Source organism: Sminthopsis crassicaudata, chromosome 2 (assembly GCF_048593235.1).
Source record: "Sminthopsis crassicaudata isolate SCR6 chromosome 2, ASM4859323v1, whole genome shotgun sequence".
Taxonomy (NCBI): Eukaryota; Metazoa; Chordata; class Mammalia; order Dasyuromorphia; family Dasyuridae; genus Sminthopsis; species Sminthopsis crassicaudata.
Window position 1 is genome coordinate 508,887,106 of NC_133618.1, and position 17,519 is coordinate 508,904,624.

Consider the following 17,519-nt stretch of genomic DNA (forward strand, 5'->3'; position numbering starts at 1 on the left):
TGAACCTGGAATCTGCAAGCAGGCCCATGTAATTCCTGGCCTATCCCAGTGACAGGCTCACCAGGGCTGGGTGATAGACGATGTGTGTCTGCAAATCTGCGCAGTCTCTGGGGTGGGTGGAGGGGCCTCTTCCTTCCTGCTGTCCAGCTGCTGCTCATCAGCCCAAGCCCCCTAGGGATAGGAGGTAAGCCTTGCAAGGAAGGACACCTGGAATGGGATTAGCTGGGGGGAGAGTGGGAGGGAAGAGGTCCAATCTGTAAAGCAAGGTGATCTTTCCTATTCTCTCCAAACCCTCTTTCCTGCTTCTTGAAAACCAAAACAGATGCTGTTTAGGGGTACTACCTGGGACCCTAATATCTTCCTTTACCTTTGGAGAGAACCTTGGAATGGACAAGCTTTCTTGTGTGAGGGTGAGACTCCTGACCCATCATTGAAAGGCACCTCTCTGGCCTTCTCTGGTGGTATCAGAGCACTCACTTTAATCTAACAACATTAGCCAAGCTTAGGGCTCAGAGGCTGACAGGGCTTTGTGTGTTGCTGGGGTTAGGGTTCAGTCTGTAGGCACAGAGTAGAGTTTCTGTATGAAGCTAACAGGCTCCTTCAAGGATAGAAACCTGTAGAACAGGAATGTTTTTGCTTCTGGTATCTTCTGCAAGGGGTACTTCTCAACCTAAGACAAAACTGCACTCAGGAGGCCCTTGTTATGTCTGCCATGTAAGAGTCAAGCCTTATCCCAGATTTAGATCATCTAGCACAATCCCTCCAATTTTGGAGATGAGGGGACATGGATGAGATGGGTTACAATGGCAGAACAAAGATCCAAAGCCAGTCCTCTGATTACAAATCTAGTGTTTTTTTCCACCATAGACCACCTGCCTATAAGTATTGTCTAGTTCTTGGTTGTGCTAATAAATGTTTAACAACTGTCCTTCCAAGTACAAAAATATACACAGCTAAACTTTCCATTTTTTTGATCATTCTTTTAAATGTAAATTGTCATCAAAAGAATAAATCAATACCTGATTATAGCATTTATTTATGTAAATGCATACACTGAATATTTAATAATTGGTTCCAAGTCCCTACGAACTGGCTCCAGGATAGCACAGATCTAGTCTCTGGGCCAGTAGCTCTTATCCCAGAAGTTAGTCACAGCAAGAGGGAAAAGTTTGCTCAGCTCTGGCTGTTCCTACATGGAAGAATGTGGTGAAAGTCTTCCAGGTCAATTCACAGAGGGGCAAAACCAGAATATCTTTGCCCTCTGGAGTCTTCTTCCAATGCAGCTGGGAGACTCCATACGGCACACAGAGAAACATATCACAAGCCAAGGAGAGGAACAGGAAGAAATGTCATGAGTGAGCTCTAACATTTGGAGTGGTAGAGGCTTGGTGTGGTTGATACAAGAATTGTGTCTCTAAAACAGAAGGAGTTTTTGTTTGTTGAGTTCTAAATATTTCTAGGCAAGTGTAAATGATAGGACTAACAAATGTTTGGCGGTGTACTGAGCAAGAAAGGTTTTTCTCAGTTTTGAAATACTGCCTGTCTCCCTTTAACACATAGGCATCTTCTCCAGCCTTCTCCCACCTGTGGCTCAGACCAATGTGGAATGAATTGCTCTGAAGGCCCAGAAGGCAAATAAAGTGTTGCTAGCCAGAGGCAGTGTGTACAGAAGGGAACAAGCATGGGAGTTAGGGCCAGAGGGTCCCCTTTCAAAGCTCACCTCAGCTGTTTAAGTGCCTGCTCAATCCTGGATTCCCTAGACCTCTGTTTCCTTATCTGTGGTCGACCCAGATGATTTCTAATGTCCTTTCTAGTTCTAAATCTATAAACTAAGTAGGGCCACGATGATGTTTCCAGGGTGGGCTGGGGATATCTCTAGCTTGAATTCCTAGTCTCTGTAGTGTACACCTCTTCCTGCTTGTGCCTGCTGTGAAATGGACTTCCCAAGGCCTTATGATTATACCTTGTGAAACCCAACCCTTACTTCCCCCTCCTCTGATTTTATTATATGCTGCTGAATGGAGTTGGAGGAATTACAAAACAAAATACCAACCATACAAAACTACATTCACTACAAATATCTGTCATCTGAATCCTTTTTGGAACAAGGTAATTCTCATTAACCTCCCTAAATTCTTCTCTATTTCACACTCCAAAGCCCCTCTTCTCTGCCTAAGTTTCCTGTGGCACCCTCCCCTGTCCTTAACTCTTTTGCTGAAGATTTAATTTATTTCATGCCTCCCTCAAAAAATAAAAATAAAAAATGAGGCCATTTGCTGAGACTTCCTTCTATTCCTCTTCTTCTGTCACAGACCTTAATACCTTATCCCACTATTTTCTCCACTTGGCTCTGGGCATTTTCTCAGTCTATCCCCCTTCTTGAAATGCATTCCCTCATTCACTTGACTTCTGACCTTCCTGGCTTCCTTTAAGTACTAACTCAAATCCTACCTTCTACAAGAAGTCTTTCCTAATCCCTCTTAATTCCAGTTCTTTTTCTCTTAAATAGTTCCTATTTATCTTGCACATAGTTTACATATAAATTTGTTTGAATGTTGTCCCTTTCATAGATTATAAACTTCTTGAGGTTAAGGAATGCCTTTTTTTGTATTACCTAGCATTTATCACAGTGCCCAGCACATAGTAGGCCCTTAATTAAATTGACTGAATTGATGAAAAGTTGAGTCTTCTTCCTAAGGTTCCTCCTTTCTATATTGCAGTTGTTTAGTAATGTCTGACTCTACTTGGTCTCATGGACTTTTGTCCGTGAGGTTTTCTTGAGAAAGATACTGGATTGTTTTGCCATTTCCTTCTACAGTATGCCCCCATTTTATAGATAAAGAATTAAAGCAAATATGGGTTAAGTGATCTGCCCAGGATCATACAGTTTGCAAGTAGCTGAGGCTGGATTTAAACTCAGATCTTCCTGATTGCAAGCACTTTTTTTTTTTTTTTTTAACAGAGGCAATTGGGGTTAAGTGACTTGTCCAGGGTCACACATACATGCACTCTTAATCCCATTTTTTTCTTAACTTCTCCAGTGAATTGTTCCTATTATTTTCCTTCTTTCTTAAATCTTCAGTCTCTTTCTATCCACTGACTCCTTCCCTGCTGCCTACAGACTTTAGTCTCCTCCATTCTTAAAAAACCTTTTTAAAATGTTATTATTGCCAATGGCTAGCATCCTGTCTCTCCTCAGCTAAACTGGAAAGATCATTGACACTAAGCACTTCTACTTCTCTCCTTTCACACCCTCCTAAATGCAGTTGGGCTTCCAATCTCATTAATGGAAATTACTCTCCAAAGCCACCACAAATCCCTGAATTAAAGCATAGAAATGATTTTTTCCTTAGTGCTCATCCCTCTTGATCACTCTAGTAACTGTTGATAACCTTCTCCAGTATCTCCTCTCATCCCAGGATTTCCAGGACACGCCTAACCCTTGGTTCCCCTCCCTATCTCAGCCATCTCATTTATCTAATCAGATGCCAGGTTTTGACATTTCTACCTCAACAACATCGGTCCCATCTGTCCCCCTCTTACATAGCCACCTTCAGCTTGGGCCCTCTTCTCCTCTCACCAGGATTATTACATTAGCCTTTAATTGGGTTCCTCACCTTAGCTCTCCCCCCATTGCAATCTGTCCTCCAGCTGCCAAGAAATCTCCCTAACGGACAGACCTAACTACCTACTCGGGTACCTCCAGGATCAAATTATACTCCTTTGTTAGGCATTTAAATCTTTTCACAAGGTGTCCCTTCCAATCTTTCCATTATTCTTAATGAATTAGTCCCTATGGTGGACTCTATTATCCAGCCTTACTGGGCTACTTGTTGTCCCTCACTTATGATGGATGGCTGATCTCCCAACTTTGTGTATTTGCATTGGCAATCCCCCAAGTCTGACATCTTTTCCCTCCTGACCTCCTCCTCCCCTCCTTCGTCCTCCTCCTCCCCTTCTTCGTCGTCGTCCTCCTCCTCCTCTTTCTCCTCATTCTCCTCCTCCTCCTTCTGGGATCCTAGGCTTTCAAGGCTCAGCTGTACCTCCCTTCCTCCTTTGCAGAGGTGGGTGTAGAGCACTGCCTAGTCTTGTCAGATGGATGATGTGTCAGTTGGTTTTGCTGAACTGTTTTTTTTTTCCTCTCTCTTTTTTTTTTTTTTTTTTTTAATTCTTTGGTACAAGCAATAGTTCCCTAGCTGGGGAAGGGGAAAGGTGCAATTTGATTAAAAAAATAAATTTCTAAAATGCCATCTTTCACAAAAGTTTCCCAGTATTTCCAGCTGCCTTCTCCTTTAGGATCACCTGCTTCCCACTCTGTAATATGTTGTATAGTTGTATATATTTAGTTACATATGTGCTGTCTTCCCTATTAGAATGGAAGCCTCTTGATGACAGGGAATACTTTTTTTCCCCCCAAATACCTTTTTGGTATATCCCCAGGATTGGCCATGTAAAAGGCACTTAATAAATGCTTCTTAATTGACTGACTGGGTGGGTTCCTAAGGAGTATAGTTTCAATCACTTATTTTTTTTTTTTTTACTCCTAATGTCATATAAAAATATACAGCATTTAACTTTTTGAGGAGATCAGTCCTCAATCCCCAGCTAGATGGTCAGGTTCAATGAGAGGAAAGACCATGATATGTGCCTATTTCCTCAGCCACTCTTGCCACAGGGTCCTGAACCCAGGACCAAGAATTTGTTGGTGAGGCAGTGGTGCAGGAAGAGAAACAGTTCTCCACTTATCTGAAGCCTGGGGCTTATCTGCAGCAAACCTTGTATTTAATTCCTTGTGGGCATATATGGCTCTGCTTAGGTTTGTGTAGATTTTCACATGAAGTGGTGATATGCCTTCCTTGCTCTCCCACCACAGAGTCATGTGGACAAGGGGGAAACAGCCACACTTTCAAGGGGGAGAGAATACTTGTCCCAGAGGCTCTGTTGAAATCTAGCATCACTAAGTTCCTTGAGCCTAAGTTTAAAAATTGCTAGGAAAACTGGAAAGAGGTTTAGCAGAAATTAGGTATAGACCCATACCTCACACCAAGATAAAGTCAAAATGGATAATTTAGACATAAGGGCAATACTATAAGCAAACTTGAGAAACATAGCATATCTTACCTGTCAGATTTATAGGTCAGAAAAGAATTTATGACAAAAAAAGGGATAAAGATCATTATGGGATGAAAAATAGATAATTCTGATTACATTAAATTAAAAAGAGTTTTGCACAAATAAAACCAATGGCATCAAGATTAGATGGGAAATAGGAAACTGAAAAAAAATTTTTATAGCAAGTTTCTCTGCTAAAGGCCTAATTTGTCAATTATGTAGGGAACTGAGTCAAATTTATAAAAATAACAGCCATTCCCCAGCTCATAAATGGTCAAAGGATAAGAACAGGGGGGTTTAGAAAAAGAAATCAAGAGGAATCTATAATCACATGAAAAAATGTTTTAAATCATTATTGACTAGAGAATTGTAAATAAGAATATAGCAGCTCTTTTTGTGGTGGCAAAGAATTGGAAATTGAAGGGAGGCCCATCACTTGAGGAATGGCTGAAACCGTTGTGGTATATGATTGTGATGGCACACTACTGTGCTATAAGGAATGGTGAGCAGGTTGCCTTTAGAAAAACCTGGGAAGACTTATATGAACTGATGCAAAGAAAATTAAGCAGACCAAGAGAACATTGCAATATTGTATGATGACCAATTATGAATGATTTAGCTAAGAAAACAGTGATCCAAGATGATTCTGAAGGATTTAGAATGAAAAATGCTATCCATATCCCAAAGAAAGAAACGATGGCATATGAATGCAGATTGAAACATAATTTTTTCTTTATTATTCTTGGAGATTTTTTATCTGTTTTCTTCTGTGACATAGCTAATATAGGAATATTTTGCATTACCACACATGTATAATCTGCATCAGATTTCTTGTCTCTTCAAGGAGGGGGAAGAGGAGGGATGAGAAAATCTGAAACTCAAAATTTTAAAAAATGTTAATTTTTTTGTTTCCAAAGCTACTTCAATGTTCTTGGTTTTAGAACAGTTTTTGACATAGTATATAGATTTAGAAGTATGAAAATGGATGAGACAATTCTGAAATATTTAACAAGCAAATATCATGTCTCCTTTCATTTTGATACAAAGCTGTGAAGTCCATGAGACAGTAAAGGAAGAAGCAAAGCAAACATTTAGAGAAAAATAAAAACATTTATGTTTTTGTTTATATTTAATTAAAAAATTAAATTAAATAAAAAAAAAAGAATTTGACTAAGTTTAAATACATTTTTAGGTGCAGGGACAGGCACCTGGGCTGGGAAGGAGAAAGCTGTTCATGTGAGTGTTATGAAAAACTCTACTAATTTGTATGTGTTTTGGGAAAAGACTTTCAAAATAGTTCTCCTATGGGAATGCTAACTTGGGTTTGTGTGTGAATCATTAAAAGGCAAGTCTCCTGTTCCCTTTCCCAGCAGTAATGTTAGGTGTTAATTATAACTTTGCTATGTAGGGTTCCACCAGGATTTCTGTTTCCTCAGGCTGACCCTATAGGTCACTGTCACTCGATGTGCCAGAACAGAAAAGGAATCGAGAGGATGTGGTGGAGAGAGCACCAAAGTTCAGAACAATTGAGTATAAATCCTGCAATAGATGCGTATTGAACTGTTTGATCCTGTGTAAATCACTTAAAATCCCCCTGACCTCAATTTCCTCTTCCACAAAATGGTGAAGGGAAACAAATTGGATTGATTCAGTGGCCGCTAAGGTCCCTTTCCCCTCTAAGTCCAAGAGCCTATGAAACAATGAGACAAATGGGAGTATCACCACAGTGAGGAGTCTGAAGTAGAAGTGGGGTGGGAGGAGATGTGACTATATTTCTCTGTGTGACTGTTGCACTTTAGCCTTTATTCATGTCACCTGTCATCAGAATTATCTTCTCCCATCCTTGTCTCTACCTAATAAAATTCAACTCATTTTTCAAGACTGGCTCAAGCCCTAACTCCTGAAATAAAAATATTAGCTCTGAAAGGGACCATAGAAACCATCTAGCTCAACAGCACCCCCTGCCCTGATTTTACAGATGAGCACAGGTCTACTGTCCTGATACATTTTCTGCCACTATCAAACAACTAGAGATAATCTCAATCTGCAAGTGATAGGAAGATTAGCCCTTATATTTAACTGGTACCTCGAAGTACGATCCTATTCCTCTGCTTCCTTCTTCCATTTCTGTCCTGTTCCCCCAAGGAAATGAGCTCCCAGGCTGACCATCGCCCAGAAGGAATCTGCTCTTCAACACCTTTGAGCTCCTAAGGTTTGGTTGGTAGGGTCTGGGATATAAGGAAGTTCTTATCTAGAAACAAGCTGATTACAAATCCTTCTCTTTGAAATGTCACTTGCTTTGGAGCCTTGTCCCCAACAGGCACCTAAGGAAGTGGAAGGGCAGCTTAGCCAATGGTCTAGGAGATCTGGCTGGCTCCTTCAGAATAGAAAACTCGACTTCATATTCTATTGTGAGAAGAGTTCTTTATTTTTGACAAGGTTCACCCACCCTCTTCCACACTTCCCTATTTCTGTCAAAGGGCCTATCATCCTCATAGTTATTCAGATTTAAAAACTCAGCATCCTCCCTGCTTTCTCCCTCTCCCTTACCCCACATAAAACAATCAGTTGCCACATCTTGTCATGTCTGCCTCCACAAATTTCTTTATCTGCTTCTCTCCTTTCATGCTAGTTCAGTGCCTTCTCACCTCTGTCCTGAGGTACTGCAAGAACCTTCAAACTGGTTTCCTGGTAGGAGGATTCGCCCCTTTCCAAAGCCTTCTTTAGAGAGCAGCCAAAGTGATTTTCCTGAAGCACCAGTCTGTTCATGCTAACAGTAAACTAGAGCTGCTTCCTATTTCCTCTAGAATCAAATATAAATTCCTCTGTTCAGCATTTAGAAACCTTCATGATCCATTTTTCTGGCCTTATTATACGTTGCACCCTCTTGCCCACTTTTTGGTCCAATTAGGTTTGCTTTCTTGCCGTTTCTTACAAATGATATTCCACTTCCTTCCCTGTGCCATTGCATTACCTGTTCTCCATGTGTGGAATGCTTTCCCTCCTTACCTTTGTTTTAGAATCCCTTATTCTCTTCCAAACTCAAGAATAAGAGCCATGTTCAGACTCAAATGAAAACAGGGACCACTGAAATTCTGCATTAGGATCCCTGAGAGTTCAGACCAACTTAGAAAACTCTACATTAATATTTATATGTTTTTATTTAATTTAGTTATTTTCCAATTATGTTTTAATCTGGTTTGGGCAGCACAAAGGAGTGTTGTGGGCCACGTGGCCTGTGTACTTGACACCTGTTTTACCCTAAGTGCCTGGAAACCAGTAAGACCTAGTAAATGCTGGTGGGTTGATTCACTCCAATCTTTACATTCTCTGATTCCATCTCGATGACCTCTTCCTGATCCCCATAGAAGGACTAATGACACTCATAATGACACTTCCAGGAAAATTGTCAGTTGTTGCTGATTCCTGGAAAAGGTTCTATGCTTAGATCATCTCAGATGGTCTAATAAGATGATCAGAAAGCTTCTAGCTTTTCACAAATTGATTTTCAATCTCCCTCTCTCTGCTACCTCCATGCCTACCAAATATCTAATTATCCACAGACTCACACACATCGACTGATGCAATCACAGTGCAGCAAGGCCTAATTATACAACCCAGTTTGTTATTAAAGAGCCTGGGAGTAAAAAAAAAAACAAAGAAAAAATTCTCATCCCAGGCTTACCATTAAGTGGGGGTGGGGAACCTCAGGCGATACAAAATTTCCTCAGTTTCTCCATCTATGAAAGGAAGGGGTTGGGCTACATTGATCTTTAAAGGTCCTTTCCTTTCTTGTACGTAGAATATTCCATAGGTAAGGATTTTACACTTGTGGCAGTGGATAAAGCATTAGGTTTGGAATCTGGAAGGCTCATCTTCCTGGCTTCTGACTCTTACTAGCTGTGTGACTGAGCAAGTCACGAATTCTGTCTGCCTCCGTTTCCTCATCTGTCAAATAAGCTGGAGCAGGAAATGGCAAACCACTCCAGTAAGAAAACCCCAAACCAGGTCATAAAGAGTCGGACATCACATAACAAGAATCTGTGAAGATCACTCAGATTTAGAGTGAGCCTGGTGAGTGAGCCTGGTTTCAAAGCCCAGCCTGCTACTTGTTACACGTGTGTGACTCTGGACAACCTCTCTAAGACTCAGAGGGTGAGCAGTGACTAGACAACCTTTAGGTTTCATTCTAGCTCTAAATCTATGGCCTTACAAAATCTAAAACACGACATGAGATACATCATGGCTAGACTTTGCCAAGGGGTGTTGTTTTTTTTTGGGGGGGGGGAGCGCTCTCATGGACCCAGTCTCATAAAGGGAGCCTGTCACCCACAGGTGGCTGTCCTTGGGTCTGGGGGAGCACCTCAGGCCGCGTTAAGGGGAAATTCTTGGTGCTCCAGAATACCACAGAGCTGTGTGTTTGTTCCCTTTGGAACAGCACACTCAGCTCTGGAAAAGCAGCTACACAGTGCAAGAAAGCCTGGAGATCAAAGGCTACATGTGCTTGTTCCCCCACTCCCAATGACTCTCTGCACTTCCGTTTCTTTCATCAGTCTAATACTTCTTAAAATGTCATTTTACAGGATTCAGTAGCTCTGGCACCCTTATACAGGTCCTCTCCTGGGGGCATTTCCCCAGCTGGAAAACTGAATACCAGCAGAGCCTCCTTGGTTAAAGACCCCTTTGCTCAGTGCCTGGGCAGCCTTTGCAGAGAGGAGAGCGCTACTTCTTGTACACCTGTAGGGTTACCTGGGGAGACAAGTGCTCCCAGAATGATCGCTCACCATCCCTCCATCTGCCCAGAGATACACACAAACAAGCTCCTTACGAGCATGACTGAGGGTACCCCTGGAGCGCTTTCCCTCTGGCCCGTCTCTGTGGGAAATCTCCTTAAAAGGTGGACGAGCTCCCCATCCTCCCCACACACAAACTCCACTTCCCTTGCTCCCCCCATCCCACACACTCCTCTTTTTTCTGGAGCATTCTCCTCCTGATCTAGGATCCCAAACCCAGACTTTCTGGTTGTTGAGACCCTTTATCCGAAGCATTTGGGCTGAGCAGGATCCCTTGGGAGTCTCAGTTGCTTTTGAGAAGGGAATGAAAAAGATGGAGGGAGCAGTTTGGATCTAATAATACAGCTACCACACTGTACCCCTTCGTGATCACACTTCTCTTCGGAGAGCTGGGAATATGATAATTAATCTTTAACACCCCTTCCTCCCAACCAGAGAAGTATTTTTAGACTCCTTTTCCAGGTGGGCCTCCGGAGCCTCTGACCCAAGCAGCCTTGCAAGGGAAGCTTCTAGGGCCCCTCTAAAAGACCCTTATTGTTCTAATAATCCTGTTTTTCTCTACAGAGGGGGAAGCATGTCATAAGGGTAGCGAGGCTGAGGGCAGCTTCAGCCACTCGAAGGTCTGTATCCATGCTCCTGGGCTGGGAGGCCTGATGCCAGGGGCCAGGGCAGACCAAACCCAGACTGGCAGAATGTCTGGGCACCGGTGCCCATGTGTACAGTGGTCCGGGAGAGAATGGCAATGTGGGCAATGAGTGCAAATGCCTCCCTTTTGTTCTTTACCCAAGATTCTCCAACTTGTGCCCTGATGACCTTTCATGCCCAAAATGTACTCTCTTTCTCATATCTGCCTCTTGAAATCCCATTCTTTCCTCAGCTGCTCATACTCTCCTTTCCAACACTACCCGGTATTCAATTCCCCTATATCTTCTATACCGGCAGCTAAATAGCCAATAGCTAGAGTGCTGGACTTGGAGACTAGAAGCCTAAGTTCAGACCCTGGCTCAGACACTTATTAGCTAAGTAATGTCTCTGGGCAATTGTCTTTGCAAACTTTAAAGCATTACATAAATGCTAGTGATTGTCTATTATATATATTGAAAGCTTATGCTTTCTCTTCTATTAAAAAGTGGACTCCTGCTGAATGTAAATCAATTCATGCTATGTTCACTTTTTTATTTTTCTTGTTTTTCCCCTTTTGTTCCAATTTTTCGCTTCCAACATGATTCATAAACAAATTAATTAAAAAATTAATGTAAATGTATGTGTAACTAGGGAAAAAAACACTTATAAAAAAGAAAAAAGTGGACTCCCCTTAAAGGCAAAGATATTTCACTTTTGTCTTTCCCAGCATTTGGCACATTGGCTGCTAAAAGTGCTTAATTAAAATTTTTTGATGGATTTATTGCCACAAACAGAGAATGGGTCTCCCACTTCAAAATATCCCTAGGGAATTATAATCAATTGTCTGACTTCCTTCTCATCCATATGGTCTTACAGGCCGAAAGGATACCAAAGTCCAATCCCATCTCTGAACCATGAATCCTATGTAGTGTCCCAATAGAGTAGAACATTGTAGCATATAATAAGGATTTCCTGAGCAAAAGTAGACTCCAGAGCCTGCAGCCCTGAGCTGCTTCCCTTTTTGTCACTCCAAACGGGAGACTATGGCATGGCCACATCTGCCACAACTAGTCTTTGCTTCCTCTAGAGAAGCCCGAAAAATTCCCCCTCTCCCTTCCCTACCCTAAACAATTTCAGAACAACAGACTGAATGAATGCATTAGAATAGTGCAAGGAATTTATCTGAGGAGACCTGAAATTCCATTTGTTCCTTTTTTCTTTTAAGATCACTTAGTTCAGAAATTTTAGCTTGGGGTGCCCAGGCTGATTTCTGATCTTGCATAGAATAAAAATCACATCTCTATATCAGCATAACCAATTTCCATTGTAATCTTAAATATTCTGTTGGATGCATCTTAAAGCGTTATTCTGATAAGGGATTCACCAGCTCCACTGAACTGCCAAAAACCTCCATTTCATAAAAATAGTTAAGAGCCTCTGACCTAGACCAACATCCTAATGTAAAATTAGGAAATTGAGGCCCACAGAGGTGGAACGATTTGTTCAAAGACAGGCAGGAAACAAAGAGCAGAAGCAATAACTGACCCTGATTTCTGACCCCAAGCACACCACCAAAGTTTCCCACCAAGAACAAGCACTACCAACAACATACTTTCATCTCAGAGCAGGACAATACACACGGCACTGAGCCCAGGCACCTTTGCCAGCTGCCTCCTACCTTCATAGTGTGCCTTGAGTCATGGGGATTGGAGACAGCCTTCTTTCCCCAGGGGGAGTCTTGGGATCTCCTCAAAAACCTCTCCAGCTTGTTCCTCTCTGGGGGCTCAGGAAAGCCCTGGGTAGCAGCTGGCAGCTCCCTTCTGGCTAGACTAGGTGGTGCTATCACAGGGTCCTCCCCCAGTTCTAAGGCAGCAGGAACTCAGGGGAGAAGATGGAGGAGGCTGAGAGGGAGTGATGGGGGCTGCCAACTCAGCAGGTGCCAGTGCCAGTGCCGATGGGAAAAGCTTGCCTAGAAATATCTGCGAGCCTGTTTGGAGCCCCCATCTGACAAGCTGCCAGTTCTACATTCCCCTCACCTCACCACCTTTCCCATCCTGACACCGGAGCTAAGATGAGTCACAGCGAAAGGAGCTGAAGCTTCCAACTGGGTAATTTGTTTTGGTTGCCTGGATTTGGTCTTTTTTCCTCTAGTTCCTTTGGGGGTCACCCTCTTACTTACTCTGACACCCCTGCCCATCTCTTCAGAATCTCTCCTTAGACCCCGAGTTCCCTTTGCCTCGGGAGGTCACCCTCAACCATTCCATGAGCCAGAGGCAGCGACAGGTGCCCATTATCTTCAGAAGCTCTCAGAGTACCCTAACCCAAAGACACCTGGCGACTCCTTGTCCCTGCTGTACCCTTTTCCCAGAGAGTTACATTGAGGGAGTACTCACAAGGGATGACATTTCCAAGTTCACTTCATAAGTTTGAAGAAAACCTGGAGCTATTCAGACATTACTTTCTCCTCAAACCCACTCTCTTCTCCCAAGATGGTCTTTCACTGACTAACAAACAACCTTGTCTATAAGTGGGTGGATAGGTTCTTATCCAAAAAGACTGATCCGTTTTATATTGGGCTTCATGCCACCTGCTGAGACCTGGGGAGGGCACTCAGTCTATTTTTGGTGAGTGCCTTTTTCTGAATGTCTAATAGATACATAGGGAGCTTAGGACAATTAAGACAAGAATCACGTGGGTGAGGAAACATCAGAACAAAGACTGATCTAAATAAACTGGGCTCTGTCCAAGGGGGTGGAGGGTGAGACTGGGAAAGCCATAGGAGAAAGCAGCAGCAAACAGGAAGCTGGGCCCCCAGCCCTCCGGACAGCCCTCTCCTAGCCCCATCGCTCCTGACCAAGGTCACAGGGAACTCAGCTGAGACTCCCATGTGTATAATCTGAGCACTGCCCTGCTCCTAAGGAAAGGAAAAGGTCTGAGGAGCTCCCAGAGCTCCAATGCCTTTGTGGAGTCTCAACCCCTATTGCTCTCTCTGACTCTTCTTGAGCCCATTTGAGGTTTTCTTGACAAAGACACTAAAGCGGTCCACCATTTTCTTCTCTGTCTTACTTATAGAGGAGGAAACTGAGGCAAACAGAGATACTCGGCTTGGCCAGTAAGTGTCTGAAGCCAGGTTAGAACTCAGGAGCAGTTCCTCTGGGGGCGATTCCCTGGCCAGCATTCTTCCACTGCACTACCTAGCTGCCCTACGAGCCGTGTAGGTATTTAATAAGTATCTGTTGAATGGGTGGGAAAATCACTTCTCCTTTATGGGACTCAGTCTCCTCACCTGTGCATGAAGGAGTTCGATTAGTGACCTCCAAGGCCCTTTCTAGCTGAGACCCTTCCTGGGATTCCATTTTTCTTGCTCCAGTTGCTCTCACTGGATGATTAACCCCGAGTTCATTGGGACACTACCTTTGATGCAGGGATGAGGGGGCTGGCACACTGAGTTCAATGCCTCCTCACCAGAGACAGCTCTGAGGACTGGCTGCCCCCTCAAGACAAGTTCAGACCCAGAGGACACAGAGTTAGGAAAACGGTGAATAATCCTTATCTTACCGTCTGGGGGATCTGGATTTGGATATCATTGGTGCTGTCTAAGGGAAAGCTGCTCCCCTCTTGGGGACCCTCAAGGTATTTCTGGCTTTTCACTGAGAAGGAAAAGAAGTCCTTGCCTGCCATCTTCAGCTCTACCATGTGGTGGCTGTCTCCGTTCTGGTTCTGTCACAGAAAAGGAAACAAAAAAGGAATGTTGAAAAAGGTCTGGAAAATTGAGCAAGTTTTGTTTTGTTAAATAATAACTACTAGTATTTGTACAAGGCATTTCAAACTTTTCAGTGCTTTTATACATTATCTCTTTTTTGTTCCTTTGGGGGTGACTCCCTTATTTACACTGACACCTTTTCCCATCTCTTCAGCATCTCTCCTCTTTGACTCAGAGTTCCTGATCTTCCTATCAGCCATGTGGAACATTGTGGAACAAGCTCAAGGTGAGCATCTCCAACTTCCCCCTTGGATGGATTTTCAGGTGATTGTGATAGTAAAGTCCATCAGAAATGCTCCCTAAAGTCCATCTCATATTCTATCCAATTTAAGATTCTTTCAACAAGAGTTTAAGCACCTCATGGTACTCCTTAAAGATTAGGGGTATTCTCTAATTCCTAATAATACCTTGTAATAATTTGCTAATGAAATAAGCAGGAAAATGATCAAAGGTTCAGCAGAAGGATTTATCATGGAACTGAGATCATTAATGAGGGCAGATCTGGGTTCATGTCCCACTTTTGATACATAAATAATTATGTATAAAGTTTACTTACTGTACCCAATGAAATCATAAATCCAATCCCTATTCTTGTTCCTTGTGATTTGGTGTGATGGCAAAAAGAGAACTAGCCCCTGCCCTCATCAGGCTTACTTTGCATTGGAAGGAAACAATTTTGTCACTGTTGTAATGTTGAGTATTTGTGCCTGACTCTTCATAACCTATTTGGAGTTTTCTTGGTACAGATAATGGGGTGGTTTGCCATTTCCTCCCCCAGCTCATTTTATGGATGATGAAACTGAGGCAAACAGGATTAACTGACTTACCTAAGGTTACACAGCTAGTAAAGTGTATATTCTATTGGAAGGAAACAATATGATCACAGAAAATTTAATTCAAAATATACACAAAATAATTTCCCTAGGAGAGGGACTGTTCAGGGAAGGGGGAGGGGGATATTCTTCCTATAAGAGGTAGTACTTGGAATGAACTCCTAAGAAGCTAGGGGGTTCTAAGAGTTGAGAAAAAGATATATTCTAAGTATGGGGGGGGAATGGAATGTTTTGTACTCAGAATAGAAAGTAGATCAATTTGGTTGGGATGTAGAGTACATGAAGGAGAGTAAAATGAAATAGGCTTAGAAAGGTAGGGTGAAGTCAGATTGTAAGGGGCTGTAAAAGTCCAACAGGAGTCTATATTTGTTCTAGAGATAAGAGGGAACAATGGGAATTGAGCAGGGAAGAGATGACCAGACTGTGCCTTAGGAATATCAGCTTGGCAGCCCCGTAGAGGATGGATTGAGGAGGGCAGACGGGGGATGCAATTAGTCGACATTTATTGAGTACTTAGTTATGTGCCAGGCACTGTGTTGGGAGGCAGGAAACTAATAAGAAGACTACTGCAATAGTTCAGGCAATAGAGAGGGAGTATGTGGTGTGTGTGTAGGTTAGATTTACTGATAAGAGAGGATCCACAAGACTAGGCAGCTGATCTAATTAGTGACAGAAGGTGATGGTAACTCTAAGTTTGCAAATTTGGCTCTCTCAGAAGAAAGGTGATGACTTTGACAGAAATTAGGAAGTTAGGAATAGAAAACAGTGGAGAGGATAGCCAGCCTAGAAGTCTGTGGAGAAAAGGTGCTATTTAGAAACTCTTTGAAAGATGAGTTATGATAATACTCATGTAAAATCACTAGAAGCTGGGTGATTAAGTAGAATAAGTTAAACTACAAATTCCTTACAAAATTATAAGTTCTGAAGATTCTGAGAGACAGAAAAAGACCACAGACCTGGTTTAGGATCTGCCTATTGGCTCAAGACAATGCTAATACAACTAAAGGTGACCCATTTTCCTAAATAGGTTTCCTCCTTTTGGGCCCTCAGGCACTTGTCAACAATTGAGATATTTCTCTGTAGGGATTATAGAATATATGCAAACCACAAATTCAGAAACAATACTTAGGATTTAGTACATAGTGTAGGTGCTTAATTTAATTACTATTTGTTGAATAAATGGAAAAAAAATTGACCAAATAATTAGGCTAACTTAATTTTTTTACTTTTCAGGTTGTTTGTTATTGTTGCAGACATAGCCCAAGAGGGGAAAAAAAGCAATTCCAGAAGAGGAGCACCTACTACCATTTCTGAAATTATTTTAAAAACGAACAGAAAGGAAAAGAACCACAAAGAGAGGCAAGTTTTAGTCAATGGTGCCATTTCTACTATATCCAAATACTCTTTATCTGCTGCCCAGGAATCCTTTTCTTGAGATGGTTGGGACGGAGGAAAATGGGATGATGTGAGACCTTTGAACATTTTGTAGGCAATGGGCAAAATAAGTTAAAAATAGTACTGTTAGTAGAGGAAACACCTTGGGTGTCAGAATTAAGAACAGGAACAGATGGCCTTCTTTCAACCCAACTCAGAGCAATAAAGGGTCCACATTTATTAGCCAGAGCTAAAAGGGAAGAAACACTAATGCTGAGATGGTACTAACAAAAAGGGTCATTTTGCTGCTCTGTAAATAGTTCTCTGAGCTTTCAGGGGCTGAGTGCCTTTTTTCAGAGTTCTCAGCAGTTCCTGCTCCCTGGAAACCCTCCCTCTTTAATCCTTTTGATGATGGTGATAACTGCTAATTGCAGAATTCATATAAATGAGATAGGTCAATAAGCCACTCCACTGATGTTTAATCTTCTCAACCCAGCAATTCTGAAGTGTCTCTCTAGTCATGACTTCTTTTCCCTCAAGCCACACCATAGTAAACACAGAGTGAGAGAGAGACAGAGAGAGACAGAGAGACAGAGAGAGACAGAGAGACACAGAGAGAGAGAGAGACAGAGAGACACACAGAGAGAGAGAGACAGAGAGACAGAGAGAGACAGAGAGAGAGAGAGACAGAGAGAGAGAGAGAGAGACAGAGACAGAGAGAGAGAGAGACAGAGAGAGACAGAGAGAGAGAGAGAGAGAGAGAGAGAGAGAGAGAGAGAGAGAGAGAGAGAGAGAGAGAAGAGAGAAGAGAGAGAGAAAGAGAGATATCTTATCTTTTCCCTTGCTTACCTTTTCCAGTGGGAACCTCAATAAATCCAGGCTCTCTACACTGTGCCTCTGGATCCTCTTAGGCCTGGCCCCTAGAAAGACAATGGGGACCACAGTCAGTTCTAACCCTTCCAGACATATACAGTGGTGCCTCAGTCAGCAAAAATGCTCAGTTGGGCTATTTTGGGTAAT

The 17,519-nt window shown here is 42.5% G+C and overlaps 1 protein-coding gene across 3 annotated transcripts in view; it reads right to left on the minus strand.

Annotated features, from left to right (window-relative positions):
- GPSM1 (G protein signaling modulator 1) overlaps window positions 1–17,519 on the minus strand; it is a 131,978-nt gene that overhangs the window by 26,138 nt on the left and 88,321 nt on the right. For all 3 annotated transcript variants that reach the window (XM_074294103.1, XM_074294102.1, XM_074294104.1), the window contains exons 10-11: window positions 17,349–17,419; window positions 14,088–14,249 (exon numbers count right to left, since the gene is read on the minus strand). In XM_074294103.1, coding sequence (XP_074150204.1) covers window positions 14,088–14,249; window positions 17,349–17,419 — 233 coding nt within the window. The remainder of the gene's footprint in view (window positions 1–14,087; window positions 14,250–17,348; window positions 17,420–17,519) is intronic.